We start from the raw sequence: 18,792 nt of genomic DNA, 5'->3' as shown, positions 1-18,792 counted from the left end.
TCTTCACTATGACTGGACTAAACGATAGTAACCTTCAGTAACTATCCACTGGTAATCCAACAGCTGCTACATTAAACTTCTGAAGCTTCCCCTCATTTCCCTGGATGAACACTTGACAGAACTAATTCTTTAGAGTTGAAATTAACTATATTCCTGGTTTATCAAGAATTAGTTGCAAGTTCTTTTTAAACTTCTATCTAAAGGAGCTATACATTATCTGCTCATAAGTGGAATGAAAATATTACGTAAAATCATTTTTATCTACTTGATATTAGGAATTTAAATAAATACATAAAAGTCAAAATAAGATCAGACAAATTAGATTTTAAAATGGCACATTCCTGAAGTCAAAAATCTTGTCTTTGGTGCTGTGACATTAGCATTACTCTTAAATGTAAATTTGATTAGCAAGATGAAAAGCATGTCAACTAGCTACGTATCTTCACTATTATAACGTAATAGAGATTTTAAAATACTGTAACAGTATGCTTGGAATGAACATAATTGTTTGGACAACACCCTCATTAATATGCTTAAGCTTTTGATTAGCCCTGATGAGGTCATGCAGCTGGACTAAATGATCTTTGAAAGTCCCTTCTGGCTGAACTATTCCATTTTGTTTTCTTTTTCGTAGGACACGGTAATGGGTGACAACGCTAATGAGGGCAATATTTCACAGCATTTCTTTTTTAGTCTGTGCTATGCTAATAGTACGTGGTTATATAATGTAGTACTTACTGTGCATACACCATTTGGATAGTGTTCTTTCACGTATGCTTTCATTGCTGTCTCAACTGAATTTCTCCAGGATTCTATGGCATTTTCAACTTCATGGGGCCTAGGATCAGTAGCCTCCTTTCTTAAGTGATCAAATTTAAAAGAAATCTTGTTCTTGGGATCCAAAAATTTTCCATTTCCCAAATCACCATGTTCTGTTATCAAAACCTGTGTTAGAAATTTTTAGTCAGTAGTATCTGGTATGGAATAAAGAAGAAAAAAACACCATACCAAATCAAATTACATTGTACTGTTAACTGGAGATTATAAAAAGATTCCCATTTTAAACAAAATATGTGCATAGCAAGAGAAGACGCCAACATGACACATTGACAGAGTAAAAATCCAGAATCCTACCCTTCTCTTGCAACAAATCATGCAATATAGAAATTCTTCTCTATTGTTTATAATGTCTTCAAGTACTAAAGGTAGAGCAAATCATTTCTACAGCTCCAAAACAGGCCTGAATGAAATCAGGACAACAATGCAGAATGAAATTGAAAACTCTTTAGGTATGCTATTTGATTAACTTACTAAGCTGGTACTACTGGTAGGTCTTAACACCTATATTTCATCAGGGAAGATGAATTCCTTTTAAATTTCTTGCCAAGATATGTTCCAATATCAGAATATCTTCAAAAATGTAACAAACACTGCGAGTATCATCATATTCGTACCTGTTCATCGTAACCGTCAATTTTTACTGGAGTAAACTGGTCCAAGTTGTACTGTGCAAATGCACTGCAAGAGAAGAAACACCAAAAGAACTGCATCAAGCACAATCTTTTTTCCTTAGTAAATGTAGGAGACTTAGATAACAGCTAATAATACAACAGACATTATATTAATGGCTCATTATTTAGCTTTAGAATCACCTCAATTCACTCAGTACTGATACTGCAATTCCAACCATTACATGATGATTCATGTTCAAAAGTAACCTCACAGAGACATACGCATAAGCTTTACGGTAACCTCTAGATAGTGGAAATACAGATAAAATCTGAATTCCACACAGTCCCTACCTAGTAAGCCAGACAGCTCCATTCTAACAGATAAACTTACTTTTGGCACAAAATACAATAGGTGTAATGTTTTCACGTGAAAGCAGGGACTACGGAAACAGAAACTTTCAAGCGTCCAATGACTATAGCATCTATCAAGAAACAAAAAACGAAATCCCAAAAGGCAGAGATGAGTTCCAAAATCCAGGCCTCCCATTTCCAAAACACTTCTAACTATTAGGACACAATACTGATCTCTCTTCTGCCAAATATTTTATCTTAATCAAAGATGCACGATGCACATAATAGGGTTTGACTTGCCAAGCACACACTTACTGAACTTGCTTTTATGCAAACGAGTATGTGACATCTGGTACTTACTGGGCTGCTCCTTCCCTGAGAAGATTGTCATTATTAAGCAGCAACCGAACATCTGAGAAGAGATGTTTATAACACAGAGGCACGGTTAACTCAGATAGGTATTTCAGTCACCTAACAAGTGTCACCAGACTATTCACAACAATTAAAACCCAAACCACCATGTAGCTATACAAACAACTAGGTAAGATATGCATTGCTTCATATTTTGTAATTTTGATTGAACTAAATGAGGAAAGCACCACAGAAATGGATTCCTTCCAATGCAATCTGGTAAGAAGATACAAGTTAAACTCTACAGGTTTGGGGACAGCTCTAGGAAACCGCCAAAATAATTTTTAGAGAAGTTTTGCATGAGAACAGCACTAGATTCAAGGAAGGATTCAAGTTAAGTTCACTTTTAAGAGATAAAGTGTAAAAACCCTCCCATAGCACTGGTGGTAGAAGTTACTGCAGTTGGATGACACTAACACAGTCTGTGCTGTACTTGACGTTTCTTTTAACCCTGCTATTTTTGTTCTTGCTCTCTAACAACGCTTAGTAGTCAGAGCACAGTATACCACGATACCATTTCTACCATCAGACAAGAAACATGTGACGGAAGTCACTGCTCTCCTCAGAATTACTTAATCTACTGCATAGTAAAGGTGATTTCATGTATTTGACTTATTTATTATTTACTAGGCACTGTTTTTAAAACAGTTACCTTACAGTTCAATGCAAGTACACATAATAGGTAAAAGTACCAGGAAAGAAATATCCTAGCAACTTAAACCCAAATTTAAAATGCTCATCTTGCTGAGACCAGAGTTAAAGATGTAACTGATCATTAGCCTCACTATAACACTTTGACCTCTTCATAAGGAATTCTGAAGAAATCCTATAAGATTAAAAAAATCTGGGATATGTTTGAAGCATTTTTCTAAATAGATAAATTCTCCAAATTGATTTTTCTTTATGTTTAAAGCTCTCTCTTTAAGGAGTCAGTCTGAATTGCATGTAAATTTGATTTTTACAACATTGCAACAATTAAGTCTTAAGCCTGGACATTTATGATCAAATGTTTTGTTATGAGCCATCCAAATTGCAACTGCATTATTAAGCAGGTAGCTGCAACTAGGTGCTAGCTTAATAACAGTCTTAGCAGCACTGCTATAAGAAATTGTATTAACTTGCAGAGTGCTGTGCTAATGAGCTGCTCACCAGCAGTTCATTTCACAAATGCACTACAAACTAAGTTTGGGGAATCATCTAGCCACAGTTTAATTGAAGAACACAGTAATTCTAAACACATTACCTTCTTGTAAGAGATTTAAGCTCCAGCCTGCCACTCACTTAAAGTTCAACTTACTGAACGCACTTCCCTATGTAAGTAGCAGAGCTATACGCAGGCTACAGCTAAAATTTATGCCTTATGGTTTTGTACACCCATGTATCTTGGTGCAAGACAAACAGTAACTTCTAAAGAAAATAACATCTTAGGTAAAGTCTAGGAAAGAATAGCAGAGAGAAACTAATTTCAAGTCTCATTACAGCTTATCTACATAACACTGAATATACGAAGGGCTGCTGCTTAAAGTGGCAGTTGTGAAAAGAATATTAATCCCCTCCAAACATTTTTAACCCTTAAATATTGGCACCCTACAATTTAGTGGTAAGTATTTATAATGATACTCATTCTTTTAAAGAGGACCACTTTAATTTCAGTTAATTTCTGTTGAAAAACGTAATTATAAAGGGCTGAAAAATTTACACGTACCTTCTAAATGAAAGCATCAGCAACTGTTAAGTCATCACTGCTTAAAAACAGAATGAAGGCTGTTCTCATATCACAAAGAGAAGCGGTACTTTCCCACTTCTGTCTTTAAACTCCATGCTGCCTTGGGAGTGCAAAGCTTATTCTGCCAAACTACAAAACTATGACTGCAAAGCTCTTACAGCAAGTGAGCTGCTAAATAAGCTAGGTAGAATTCAGTAGAGTAATCAGGAATACAGTTTTGGGTCTAGATACCTTAAATGAAAGTAGAGAGATACTCACCATTGAACACTTCATTGAATTCCCCAGGGGGTGCATGAATTATGAATTTTGCTGCTATACGCACCTAAAACAAACAAACAAAATAATATTTCTGTGGTTGTATATACTTGCATTTATTCCTATTCACACCAATCACACATTGTACGGGCTTTAGTGTCCAGACATGCAATTGCACAATTCCTACTGTTTCACGTGCTTATTCGCATTGAGCTACTGTCCTTGTTAGAAGCACAGAATCTGAAGTTCCACTTCTTCAAAAAGGACAGAGAAGGCTGTCAGTAATGGAAGCAGAAACTAGTCACTTGTTCTGTATTACTGGCAAAAAGAAACTAATAGCATGACAAAGAGGATCGGTAACACTGACATTTCAGCTTTCAGTCCTTGGCTGCCTGGGAATCAACACGCACACTATGAGAGCCGAGAACCAGGGACGAAGAAATGGCACAATCACAGAACGGTTGGGGTTGGAAGGGATCTCCAGATATCATCTAGTCCAACCCCCCTGCTCAAGCACTGTCACCTAGAGCATGCTACAGAGGATCGCATCTCCAAAGAGTCTCCTCTTATTATACTACATATCCTATGCTTCTAAGCTTTCCAAAAGGTCCACAGCTAGGCAGCAATACAGAGACAAAAGCTTAAAAACACTTCTGTGGACACTGAAGCATGTAATTTCACTTAAAAAAATAAAATCTACTTTAATGCAGATCCTCAAAGAACTGTCTTCAGCCATAACTTTTTGCACGGGATAAGCTGGCACTGCCACTGGAAGTATATGCACCTGCCCTGGCCTTCTCCCTGCCCATGCTTCCACAAACACAACTGCACAGTGAGCAAGGTTAGCAAGGTCATTTTTCTCCTTTTTCAGATCAGTTCCCTGAACTGGCTCGTTGCACAGCTCCAGACACACGTGCTTGCAAAAGGAACACAAAGACAATTTACTTACTGTGCATCAACCTTAAAACGTTTCCACTACCACCTTACTTACAGCACATCCCCCTGCAGACTTCTTCCCATTCATTCTTGTTTTCCCCTTTAGTTGTTAGGAACACTCAAGACACACACACAAGCTCTGGTTTCACAGCTTGACCTGACAGAAGTTTCTAATCTTCACAATTCACAGTTCTCCAAGTTAAGGAGACATCCAAGGCACTCTATTACCTTTGATATGATGTTGCTATTCAAATCTAGCGATATACCTGAACTTTTATTTCCTATTTCCAATGTCCCCATTCTGTTTCTGTGGGATAAACAGCTTCTGCACTGTTTGGGCTTCCCGTCTGAAATTAAGATGTTTGTGAGGGACACACTTTATTCGCAACTACCTAAAAATAACCACAGAATGCTTCACTTTTAGCCATTTGTGTGTATTCGAAACTGTAAAAGAACTGTCTGCGTTCGGACCAGGCTCTTGACAGGGCCAGATTTCAGGCAGAGGTCCCCAGGAGAGATGGTTCAAGCTCTGAGGGCCCTGTGAGCACTTTGCTGCCTCCGCAGGGGAGCTCAGACCTCAGGGACTGCCCCAGGCACCTCACTGCTTGTCCGAGACCAGCAGCACTCACCGCTAATGACAAGGGAAGGGCTGACAGGTCCCGGCTTTCTACACCGAATGCTACATTTTGGACTGCTGACAGCCTCTATCTGCTGCTTCAAATACCCACATCACAACCCTCTGCAAGTAACCTCTGGTTTGCATTACTGAGATACATGCCACAGGGCTTACTCTTTCCTTCAAAGAGACACAGAGGAGGTAGGAGGGCCTTGTTTTATGGCAGCTTATTAAAGCCCTTGCCCAGGTAAGCCCAATCATCTCACCTCATTTTCAGCTGTTTTTTAGTAATGCAAAATTCATCTTGCTTTTTTCTTTTCCCACCAGCAGAGAATTATTTTTTTCCTCACTAGTCAGATCAGCTGTAGTATGAGTAATATTCAGGCAAAAGAATTCAGTAGTAACAGATGCTTCCACAGGACACACTAAGCAAAATACTGCTTTTAATGAAGATTTTACTAGCAAATTACATTCCCCAACAAGATCTTCTCAGTGCAATAAACCATCACACGTATCACTTTTTAAGGGACAGATAACCACAAGCACGCAAATCTGCAATAAGCATCTCATCATGAAGTGTGAAGCAGACTCATGCTGGCAGAAGTGAGGAAACCAAGATGTCTTCAGAAGCTGCACGTGTCAGCTAGATGCTGCGTTTTGCTAGCCTGCCTTCCTGTAAGTCCATATAAACTAATCCACTTTTTTCAGCAGGTATGTCAAATTAACTTATCCGTTGAGATCAGTAGCTGAAAAAGCTTTGTTTCCCCAGATCATACATGCAAGAAGCCCATATCAAAGAAATAAATCCAGTATTAAATCCAACTTAATGCACGAAAACTGACAACCAGCTACAGCCTCTCTATTGCCATTGAGCTTCCAGAAGGGCGTGCTCTGAAGGAGGATGGATCCTCTTGCTCCAAAACCAGACATATACGAAAGCAGAAATGAATGTGCTTTCTTTCATGAGCCTTACGAGCTGAAGATCCCCCCCCCCCCCTTTGGCAACTAAAAGCTAGTGGCTCAGCTATCACTTCAGGAAGCGCAAGTAAAAACACACGGGCAGGACATGTAAAATGATGTGGTTTGAGGCCAAAATTAAAAAAAATAAATATGCAGATACAGCAAAAACCACCTTGCTTGTAACATACAGAGATGAGCTGAAAAAGCAAACTGCAACATAGTTCATATCAAGTTATTTTTTCTGAGAACTGTTTAGAGAAGACACTTGTGGGAGATGCATTGCAGTCAGATCTGATGCTGGTTATTCAGCACACCGAGGCTTTTGGAAACTGCTCAGAACTGATTCAATCAAGCCAAAACAGAAGCAACACTGCATTGTAAGAGTCTAAATGCCAAAACCTTCTCATTTGAGAGAAATGCACATTCACACACAGTGCAAACACTTCATATGTATCCAAGTACCAAAAAAAATGTTACAACTGAGTATCCCTTTAAAAACCCAAAAAGCCTGAAGTGAGAAAATCCCTTGAGTTTCTCAATTTATTACTCTAGTTTCTTCCCAAACTTCATTTAACACTTTAAGACAACGCTGTAGTTTCCAAGATCAGATTTACAGCCACTGTTTTCAATTACAAGTCTTCAGCTTTCAAGGAACTGCAAATGCTGAGTTAACTAACCCAGAACTTTTAATGATCAGGGGTCACTGCATACAGGTCTTGCAAACAGCTTTTTAACACACGCCTTCTCATGGCATTGCATATTTACTATATTTAATGAATTGAAGGCACAAAACCAAATCTATACACATTTTCCTGAAGGTTTCTGTGGCTTCCTGCAGTTTTGAGAATGAATTTGGACAAGTCATACACGTGGTACAAGGAAGATCCTCTGAAACCCACAAGAAATAACCAGAACCATCACTTCTTGGAGCACCGAGAAGGGCAGCATTCCCTGCTGCAGGTGAAATTTCACATCAAGGAGTTAAGTGAAGGAGAAAAAAGACAGGTTTGTTGTATGCACTGAGCATGGGTATCAGGCAAACTTTCTCCTGCAGAGATTACAGCAATTGCTCTATCAATGAATGCCTGCACTCAGCTCCCACGGTACTTGCAGTTTTTCAGATTGCACGAGCACAGAGGCAGCAATTTACAGAATGCTGTCCTGTTTTCATCCTTTCGCCTTTATTTCATGACATAATCTCTCTCAAGGCATGCCATCAACCAGATACACGGACAAATCCTCCTCCTCCACCTCTTCCCAGACCGAGGCGCGCTGAAGTGTCTTTTATTTTACAGAAGTCCTGCACAGCAACTTCAAATGCCCCCAAACCGCTCTTCCTGTTTCTGGCACATCGGAAGCTGACACTGGCTGAAAAGCCCGACCTTCTGTGCTGAACGTGCCTATATATGGCCATGAATATGTGCTCGGCCCGCGGGGCCCTCAGTGCCACGCTACGGTGTCAGCTCCGCTTCAGGCATCGGCCAGGGTGCACCTAACAATAAGAGAGGTGTTAAAATATAAGTTAGCTCTTCCTTTTTCCTCCCTATTTCTCTTTTTCTCCTCTTTTCCCCTTTTTAAGTTAACCGAATTACAGCTGTGCTTGCAGGCACCCTGACAGCTCCCGCAGTTACCGGGCTGCAGGAGGAAGAAGGAGCTGGTAAGCAAGACGCTGTGAAACCACAGGCTTTGCCCCTGCTCTTTCCTACCCTTCACTTATTTCACGTTCAGCCGTGAGCTCCCTGCAGCAGGGAGACCCACCCTTCCTCCACGCTCACCCCAGGTCAAAGTTTACTGCTCCAGAGCAATAAAAACAGAACAGTGATGTACACACTGAAAGCTCTTTTAACCTACGAATTGCACACAGATCTTAAAAAACAGACAAAAAACGGTGTGGGAAGAGAAAGCCTTCCAATCCACTTCCACTCTACACAGCCACAGCAGCTTTGTTGCTCATCACAGGAAAAGACAGAGCTTCCTCCAGCAGTCACCTTCACCAGCAACTATTGGAAGCGTGGTAGGAGGACTGAGGCATCATGCACAATGCGTTTTATATTCTGCACTCCTGAGAGAAGCCTCACTTCCCTGTAAGCCAAAACAAACCTCATACTCACAGGTCAAGCTATGTTTGGCAAAAAAGTAGATGAGATCACGTTTAGTAGAAGGGAGCTCTGTGGCCCTGCTCTAGAATTAAAGAGTCTGACGTTTGGTGTGATTCCTTCTGCCACTGCTCTCATTGCTGGTTCAGGAGGCCTTTCTGCAGCCAGCCAAGCTTAGTCCTGACCCACTGACCTCTATGTACAGGCAGCTAGAGAGAGGGGCTTCTCCCAGCTGGACCACAACTTCAGAAATATTAACACAGTTCAGATTATCCAAATCATTTGAAAGAGTTTCAATTCTCTGAAAATTCACACTAATTCATACTGCCAGTAGCACCAAGTCCTTCAGAGATCCTGCTGGTAGCCCTGGGGGTGACACCGGGCGAGAGCCCTCCCTAGTGTAGCCCGAGTTCAATTCCAACTACTGCTCTGATCCAGCTGTGCCAGTTGTTTTCATTATGCAGCTCTGCTTCCTAATGAATGCCAGAACTGCTCTGGCATCTTCTACCAGTCAAAATTCATTCTGTACTGACAAATGTAGTGTATCAGGAAACATAGTTTAAGGTTCCATCAGCTGCCTCACAAGATGCAATGCTGATGGCCATGGCTGAGCCAACAACAAAGACATGAAACTATTAGTGTGCCCACACAGGAGGGCTGGGAAGGTGGTGAAGGGGACTAGAGGGAAAGACCAGAGGAGCTGGGGTGCCTGGGTTTGCTCAGCCCAGAGCAGAGCAGGCTGAGGGGAGGCCTCATGGCGGCCTGCAGCTCCCTCACGAGGGGAGCGGAGGGGCAGGCGCTGAGCTCTGCTCTCTGGGGACAGCGACAGGACCCGAGGGAACGGCATGGAGCTGGGACAGAGGAGGGTCAGGCTGGGGGTTAGGGAAAGGTTCTGCACCCAGAGGGTGGTTGGGCACTGGGACAGGCTGCCCAGGGCAGTGGGCATGGCACTGAGCCTGCTGGAGTTCGAGAAGCATTTGGACAACGCTCTCAGATACATGGTCTGATTTTTGGGTGCTCCTGTGTGGAGCCAGGAGTTGGGCTCGATGATGCTTGTGGGTCCCTTCCAACTGAGGATATTCTGTGCCTCAATGATCTGCCAGTATTGTGAACACAAAAAGAGCTCTGAGTTTGCCAATCCATCAGTGTTTAAAAAAGAAAAAAAAACAGAAACTGGCTTCCTCTGGAGAGGTAGGTACTTGGTACTTACCGGTCCCAGTTCATTAAGTTCCTGGGCTAGGTACTTTCCAGGATGTTCCACCAGGAATTATGACACATCTAATATAAAACTGAACTGGGGGTGTTCCATGAAAGGCATAAGCTGTTCAAAGCCCCATCCCTTTCTACAAACTCCTTCGTATAACCAGTGCTCGGCTATTTACCTTGAGCAAAAACACAGCAATTAATTCATTTACCCTGAGAACTTCAGATAATTATTGCTTCTTGCTGCTAGCAGAGAAGTGAGGTGAGCAAGCCCTCAGAGGCCCAGAAAAGCTTTAAGAACATACGAGTGAGAAAGGGATTGCCCCGTGTCAGCAGCAAACCTCCTCAGCATCTCATAGATCCTCACCCGCCCTCATAGGTGTGATTTCAAATAGCACAGAGCAGCATACGTGTAGCATCTCAAAAACCCACAGAGCAAGGATGGTCAGTCTGGCAGAGAAGGAACGAATACAAGAATTAGCATTGCAACTTCTTTGCTCCAAGCTCAACCAAAAAATGCACTGTGGCACTCAGCTCACTTCTGCTTCTGGGATAGCTGAGGAAGAAACCACTGCAAAAATGTGGTCCTGTGGCACAGGAAAGGAGGGGCACATTCCATGCCCATGGCTTTGACTGCACAGACGTTTCCTTCACGTCAATGCCTGAAGCTGCACTGGAGCTGTGAACATGCATTGCCCCCAATCCATTTAGCAAGCTACAAATTCCATAAACTGTGATGATAAAGAGAAAAGGAACGGAGTCTGGCAATGATCCAAATCAACTCCTGAGGATGAAAACATTACACTGGATTAGAATAAACTCTTCCTTTAAAAAAATACACAGGACAAACCAGAAATAAGTTACTGAAGATAAATCTCACATCATTTTGCATACTTCTATTACCCCTGCCTGTATCTAACTGGCCACCCGGTGATGCCATGCACTATTAATTCAGAAACATGAAAGAACAGAACTGGTCAACTTAGTTTGTAAACTAAGTAGAAACTTAGTTTTCAAGTTTGTAAACTACAAACTTATTTTGTTTGTAAACATTAAATGAACAAGGTCAACCTGAGACTTCAGCTATCACAGTTAATTACTAGAGGCTACGAAAAGGAAAAAGTTACCAATAATTATACTACAGAGAGCTGAAGATATTATATTGGTTTTTGCCTACATCTGTATTTCTCTGAAAGCCTGTGGCTCATCAGTAGTTGGTTAGAAAACAAGTAATAAAACCACGTACATACAAAAGTGATTCCAAAACTACTGAGGGCACTATGTCCCAAATTTATAGTACACAGCATTCTTCCTGCAGTGGTTTTACTCCAATTTACCTTCAATGTAGCCCTTTTTCCAGATATGCACATGGAAACTCATACTATGAGCAACCAGGGAAATACCAAAGCAGTAGAAAAGATTAAGAACATCCCAGGTTAAAAATTTACACAAAATCCAGCTTTTTGTGTATTTACTGGGCTTTCAATAGCTTCCCCAACATTTTCTGAGAACAAGCAAACAAGAAGGAGGTGTGTGCAATACAGTTGCATCTCAGGAGACTACACCGATATTTTACAGCAACTTATTTCTGACTGTATTCAGAAGTTACTCATTTGTACTTCATACTTCAATATAGTGTCAACCCCCAACATATCTAACCAATCTAATAAATGAAATATGGCTCTGGGAAGCTAGCGCTTCTTTTGTTAAAAAGAAATCCCATATGACTTGACAGTGGTCCAATGCAGTCTGAAATAAATTTATGACTTGGTCTTACCCATAAATCCACTGGAAGCTCAGCAGTTGGATGCTTTTCTTACGGATGAGAGAGACATCAAATAATAAGCATAAAAATCTCAAGGTTTCCTTGCAAGATGCATTCACAGGGAACTGAATAAGTAGCACAATTCTATATTTAGTATAAGGCAAAGGCGTTCCCTTTTGTTTGAGGGGTTAAAGGTACAGCTAACCAGGTACTCCCAAAGCACAAACTTGGTAGTGCCATCCCCAGGCACGGCACCAAGCAGCACCCAGCCCTTCCCCAGCAGTCGCCGCAGAGCAGCATCCACTGTAACCTCACAAGCGCTTTGTTCACACTCCCAAACCGTTCTCCCACCACAAAACCTACATTTTTGTATCCTACTACTCCAAGTTCATTATTTACCATTAAGTATTCAAAGGACACCAAGCCTAGATTCAAGAGCAGCAGAGAGAGGAAGGAACAAGATCAGAGCTTTCTCCACGAGAATTGCCTCTATTAAAGTCATGAGCCACACCCACATCCTCCACCAATTCCAGGTGTCTGAAAATCCTCTCTCAAAGTTACCTACCAGTTCGAAAGTTTTAATGCTTTCTGTCAAAATAAGAAGAAACCACTTGAAATGCCTTATACTTCAGAAGCTGGTCACTCAAGAATAAGAAACAATTTCCACATGCTGAAAAAAATCTGCTTTCATTTCTTCTTACTTAAGCAATTCAAAGTTCTTCATACCCCACTTTGGGCAACTGCAACTCAGTTTTATACAGTACTCTCCAAGAAAAATGCATTGGTTTGGTATATAATGTGGTTAGAACTACCCTATTCCTCTTTGGTTGCCAAAATCAAAGTCAACCAAAGGTGGCATTTCACGGCAGAACTGTAGGTTGATGATTACCGTTGGGCAAAGAACCTTACCTGCTGTATGCCAAATTGTTCTCTCTCCCATTTCAAATATTGCTAGATGGCCAATAATTTGATCTATTACTCTTCTTCAACTTCTGTTCAAATTTTTTATTGATCTTATCTACCTACTTAAGCCATGAGGTTTCCTGGGTAGCAAATTTCTGCAAGGGTTCTGTGAGCACATAGGCAGCAAGGGCCGGGCTTCTGGGGGCACTGGGTGCCGTGCATTCAAAACAGGCCCTGGCATGGTGAAAGCCACACTACTCAGGGAGTATCTACCTTCTCCAAACTGCTCATGACAAAAGAAAATATGAAGTGCAGTTTTAGAAATCACTCATATTTAGAGTAACAGGTTTAATGTGTATGCATCTTCAACCTTCAGACTTTTTTTTTTTTAAACTTGTCCAAAATGCAGCCAGCTTTGCTTTGGATCACGAATCTCTGTGGAGATGCGCAGTGAAAGAACAAGATGCATCGGGCACAAGCTGCAGCAAGAGAAATTCCCATTAAATACTAGGAAGTTTCAGACCACGAGTTCAGTCAAACACTGGAAGAGGTACCCAGACTGTGCAATTCCTTCCTCAGAGGTGCCCCAAACTCAAGTCCCTGAGCAACCTGGTCCAAACTAGCCCTGCTTCGATGATGCAGCACTTGGGTTACCCCCAGAAGTTTCTCCCAGCCCGTATGACTCTACAAATAAATTGTTTGCAGTTACACATACACTATATAGTCAATTTTTCAGACCATGTTGAACATTTTTGTAGTTTCCCCTCAACACAAAGTGATTAATTAAAGTTTCAGTTCCATCCTTCAACGCTAAATGTACTGATGCATTTTCACAAATTCTTTCCAAACTCACGCCAACACGTTATGGTATCTTAGCTATGTACAGAGAAATCTTGATCTTGGGAGAACTGCCATGTTCAGAGTTACATGGCAGTCTGTGAAGCACCCCCAACTTCTTCATTCCTATTAAAGAATTGTCTCAAACTTATAAATTACTGCATGACTATACCCAAGAAAGACTTTTAAAGTCCTGCATCTACTCCAAAACATTCTGCTCCTAACCATCTATTAATATCCTTTTGAAATCAATGATTCAGAGCTCATATTGATTTAATACACTTAAAAATAAAAGAATTATTAGTTCTTTACAAGTACCAGTGATGCTTCTGAGCTGGTTTTGGAAAAAAAAGGTACATTTTTGCATGAAGGAAACACCTGAAGCAGAACCTCCCTCACTGCTGGGTTTGTTTTTGCAAAGGAAGCTCTGCTGCCAATGTATTAACTTGTGAAGACCAAGCCACACGCACAACGATGCATTTGACAGGCACAGACTTCTCCCCTCAAAGCACCGAGTAAAGAAAGTTTTGCTTAATCAGTGCAACAGAACTGCACTGCAGAGCTCTGCTGGTGTAGTTACCTCGGTAGGTTTTTGACAGCCGGTTTAAGAAACTGCAAAGTTACCTAACACACCAGGAAGCGTGAGGCAGCCGAGCCGGCTCATTTTTCACAAGCGGGACCCTATTTCCGTGTCAGAGGAGAGGTTTTGTTCTGTTCACAGTGAGCTGGCTTTCTGTTAAAACCCCACCTTGCTCCATAGGCCTTCCTAACCAAGCAGAAATCAGAGGCATATGCACATTGAAAGAGGTGTGGCTCCCTTCTGGTATCACATTTGACAATACACATTTAATATGCTTAGCACTTTAAGGAACACGAGCAATTTCTGCACTAAAACCCTGACGTGCTGTAATTTCCTACTGATACCCTCTTTTCCTCACTGCTGAGGCCCCTGTTTTCTATCTCCACATCAACACCGCTATTTAACTTCTGTGCTTTGTAGTGAACAGGATTCACACTGCAAAAGGAAAAAAAAGATAAAACACCTACAGTAAACACATCCTGGCGAGTCACCGAGAGGCACTGACTAGAGAGCGCTAGATTTCATTGTGATTTTAACAGTTTCAGTCTTATTTTTCATGTACTGCTATTTGTTAATGAGTATTTACATTAATAAATGCATCTTTTACAGGAGAAGCAGCATCTTCCATTAATCACTGCTTACATTCACGGAGATAACTTGTAGCTTTTACATGCACACTAATACAGTCATGAAGAAACATTTCTATATATGCTTATTAGTCTGACATCGCCACAGGCAGAAAAGCAATTTGTACAGAAATTGGAATACAATTAAACTGCGAAGAATGGTTATTAAACTTTTAGCCAAACTAGTTCAAATATGCTGAATAAATAAGTAGGTTTTGCATTCAAGACTTATTAAGAGAGGATGCGTTACGGATAGGAAGGGAAGAGAAGCGATGATTTCCAATTGCTACCTCACTTAAGAGTTCAGGATTTCCACTTCTCACATCTAATTTTTATTCATAGACTGAAACACAAACAAACTTTTGTTTTTCAATTTGTCTGCAAGCTTCCTAACTCAGTAACCTAAGCGAACGGGACGGCCATACAACCCTGTGTCTCACCACACCTCTCTTTGGGACTGGAAAATCCCAGGTGCGGTAACCTTCACCAGCCAAGAGCCCAGCTTCACACCTTGGGCTCTGCACAGCCTTACACACTGCTTCAACTACAGCTAGCTCTCAGATTTATTTATTTTTAGTGCTTTTTAAAAATCACCCACACGGTACCATCACTTTGGAAGATACGCAAGGTTTCAAAATCTTGAGCTAAATCGAGAACCCAAGGAACAGAGCTGTGATCGAAACCAGTTGCACAACCTCGCACGCTGAAATAACATTATTTCCAGAAAGCGTCTCTTCTCTTTCCCTGCTTTCAGAGCTCCTTTGCCTGAACCATGCACACTATTGCTAATGTATTCCACTCTCACAATTCACGTCCTTTCTGTATTCTCCCTTACACCAAGTGCAGCAAGTTATAAACCTGTGTTACGTTACAGCCAGGTTGAACTGGCTGCTGGGTGACACCAGCAAGTCGGTGCTGCTGCAACAGGAATTACGTTCTGCCCTCGCAGCACTGGAATTCCTGACTACACGCACAGCAGGACAGGAACTGAGTTCCCAAACCCATGGTATCACCAGATCACTTCTCTCATATTTTGCTTCTATAGCACTATTAGGAGACCGGTACAGGAACGTCCGTATTTGTTCACCTTCTTCCCTCCTCGAATTTCAGTAGTTCTGACCAGCACTGTAGCTACATACCTGTCAAAGTTACCTACAGCCCCACTGCACCACCAGCTATCTCTACCAGCCTTTGAAGCTCTCCATTTCTTATCATGGGAGAAAGGTACAGAGAGGAGCAACGTGATTGATTCCCTGGGAACACTGATGTGTGTCTACCTGCCCTCCTGTATTTGTAATCACAGTCCCAGCTGAGAAGGGCGTGTTTTCCCAATGCTGTCCATCAGGATCTCTGTAGCTCAGCCCTGCTCAACATTTGAGAGAAAATTTAACTAATTTCATAAATGTTAGCTTCAAAAAAATATATATTTTATTATTCATATCAAGTGTCAATTGAGAAACCAGAAATTAACCAAACTGAAGAAATTCAATTGAAGATCCCCATATGCATTAAGAATTTGGGCTTTCAAATTTCCTTCCTTATATTCATTTAGTGACTCAATCAAGAGCAAGTCTGTCCACTTAAAATTACAGTAATTTAACCAAAAAATGCTTTAGTCTAAACTGAGGAAGTCTTCTACTTAATCCACTTAGAGCGCACAATCCTAGTTTAATACCAGCAGAAAATGATTACAACTTTTAAGCAGTAAACATTTTTATTGTAAAGTGATAGCATAACTGAAACGTATCCGTGCTCTCAAGCACGTTGTTAAAACGTTATCCAACAACTTAAATGATGTAATAAAATCCTGAAACAAGCCCGTGCCATTCTGGGGACCCCAGTCTTTCTGAGCACCGGGTGGGAGCTGCCCAATACAGAGAATGCTTGTTTCAGCATGGATAAATACATCACACCTCGATAAACCACTTGAGAGGGTCACATTCAAGAAAGCTAAACCATGTAGCTCTTCTGTGGAGAAGTAAAATCTTGAGGTAGCATGAGATCTCCAGGGATATTTGCTTGCTCTTCCATGAGCTTGCAGTGTTAGCCATCTTTGTTTTATTAGCTAATAAAACCTCTTGCCAGGCTTGGAAAATTCCAATCGTGGAGGACAATCAATTTTATGTGAGACTGAAGTGGATAGAAGAATCAATTTAAATTTACTATGGAAAAGTACTGATTCTGTTCGTTTATACCAAGGCAAGAGGAGCCTCTAGAAGGTCTGCACGCATTCTGAGAGAAAACAAAAACTGCAATTAATGGAGAGAAGGAAGTTCAGAAATTAACTCCATCAGTCACACCGGCGCAGTATTGAGCACAGGCAGTGCTTCTCAGCTCATGGAGAGGCAAAATGAAAGTGTCACCATAATTTACACTTTTTGTCAGGACAAGAGGCAACGGGCACAAACTGGAACACTGGAGGTTCCCTCCAAACATCAGGAAACACTTTTTTTTTTAATCGTTATTAACTGTGAGGTGACTGAGCACTGGCATCCGGAACCTGGAGAGGTTGTGGGTGGGGTCTCCTCCTTGGGGATCTCCAAAAGCCACCTGGACATGGTCCTGGGCAACCTGCTCTGGGTGGCCCTGCTTGAGCCATTCTGTGACACCAAAATAACTTGTAGCTGGCGTGTTTTTAAGCATATTCCCTTACAGCAACATACAGGATTAGGGTTACTTGTGTGTTCCATAAAAGATACAAAGAGCCATGGACCACCACGGATGTGAATGAGAACCACGTAGAGGCCTCAAGCCTCTGGCTGGAAAGAGCTGGAGGGATCCTCGTGCCATGCACCTTTTGGCCTATCTGTGGCTCTCCAGTTCTGAAACGCGGCCCCATTAATCCCCCAAAACCTGCCTTTTTGTAACCTTTTAAGACATTTTGGACATCCTTTTAAGTCCAGAGAAGTTCGAAACATCATTTTTTGGCGTCCACCACCTTTCGGTCACCCCAGAGCTTCTGCTGCCAGGAGAACACGCCTTTTTTCGAGCAGAAATTAATAAACCCGCCTGCCACACGCAGCGAGGGGCAGCACAGGCAGGCCACCACACCCCAGCTGCCACGAAGCTGCCTCCAGGAGAGGAAGCCGAGGAGCAGCGCCGACAACCGAGGCCTCCAGGACACCCTGCTCCTTGCGAGCCTCACCCCCCCCCCCCCCCCCCCAAAAAAAAAAAAAAAACACACAAAAATCACACATTTTGCGAGTCCCGGCCGAGCACCGCCGGCTCGCAGCCGCTGCTCCTTGACCCCGGGCCCGCCGGCGGCTGGAGGAAGCGAGGGAGCCTTCCTCCCCCCCGCACCCTTCCTCCTCCTCCTCCTCGCCCTCCCCACACCCTTCCTCCTCCTCCTCCCACGCCTCACAGAGCCGAGGGGGAGCCGCGGGGCCGCTCCGTGCGGCCGGGCCCCGGGAGGGGACCTGGGGCCGGGGCAGGGGCCGGCGGCGCCTCGCCCCCTCCCGCTACCCGGGCAGCCAAAGGGGGAAGGGAGAGGGGGAAGGGCCGCGGGGAGGACACCCAGCGGCGGCTCCTGCGAGCTCCGGCGGCCCCTGGGAGCCGGGGCAGCTCGGGCCGGGGGGGCTGAGGGCTCGGGGGGCGCCGCCCGCCGCTACCTTCTCCTCATCCGAGAGCTGCTCCTCCAGGTCCGCCATCTTCCCGTCCGCCTCCCGCAGCGCCCCCGCACGGCCTGCGCATGCGCGCGGCGGGGGCGGGCTCATGGCGGCGGGGCGGGGGCGCTGAGGGGGGCGGAGGGGACGGGGGGGGGTCCATGGCCGGCGCCTCTCCGCCCCCTCTCCTTCATCCCCCGGGGGTCGGGAGCCGCTGTTTGGTTGTGTGGAGGGGGTGGTGGGGTTGTGGGGTACAAATGGCTGGGTCTTGTCTCGTCTTGGGCGGAGGAGTGATTTAAAAATGAGTCATCTGGGGGTGATGAGGGAGGGGAGCACCTGTGGGTGGTAGGAGGATGGGCTGAGGGAGCCGGGGCTGGGCAGCCTGGGGAGGAGGAGGCTGAGGGGCACCATCAGTGTGTGCGGGTGGCTGAGGGGAGGGTGTCAACAGCGTGAGACTGTCTCCTTTCAGTTGTG

At 43.2% G+C, this 18,792-nt stretch overlaps 1 protein-coding gene across 1 annotated transcript in view; it reads right to left on the bottom strand.

Moving 5' to 3' along the window:
• Positions 1-18,415, bottom strand: part of CAPZA2 (capping actin protein of muscle Z-line subunit alpha 2) — a 30,378-nt gene extending 11,963 nt beyond the window's left edge. Inside the window, exons 1-5 of the mRNA XM_084296174.1 lie at positions 18,325-18,415; positions 4,198-4,261; positions 2,163-2,214; positions 1,455-1,518; positions 739-945 (exon numbers count right to left, since the gene is read on the bottom strand). Coding sequence (XP_084152300.1) covers positions 739-945; positions 1,455-1,518; positions 2,163-2,214; positions 4,198-4,261; positions 18,325-18,363 — 426 coding nt within the window. The 5' untranslated portion in view covers positions 18,364-18,415. The remainder of the gene's footprint in view (positions 1-738; positions 946-1,454; positions 1,519-2,162; positions 2,215-4,197; positions 4,262-18,324) is intronic.
• Positions 18,416-18,792: the final 377 nt, after the last annotated feature.

This window comes from Netta rufina (assembly GCF_964035555.1).
Source record: "Netta rufina genome assembly, chromosome: 1".
Lineage (NCBI taxonomy): Eukaryota > Metazoa > Chordata > Aves > Anseriformes > Anatidae > Netta > Netta rufina.
Note: the sequence above shows the minus strand (reverse complement) of the source record. Positions and strands in the feature narration are given on the sequence as shown.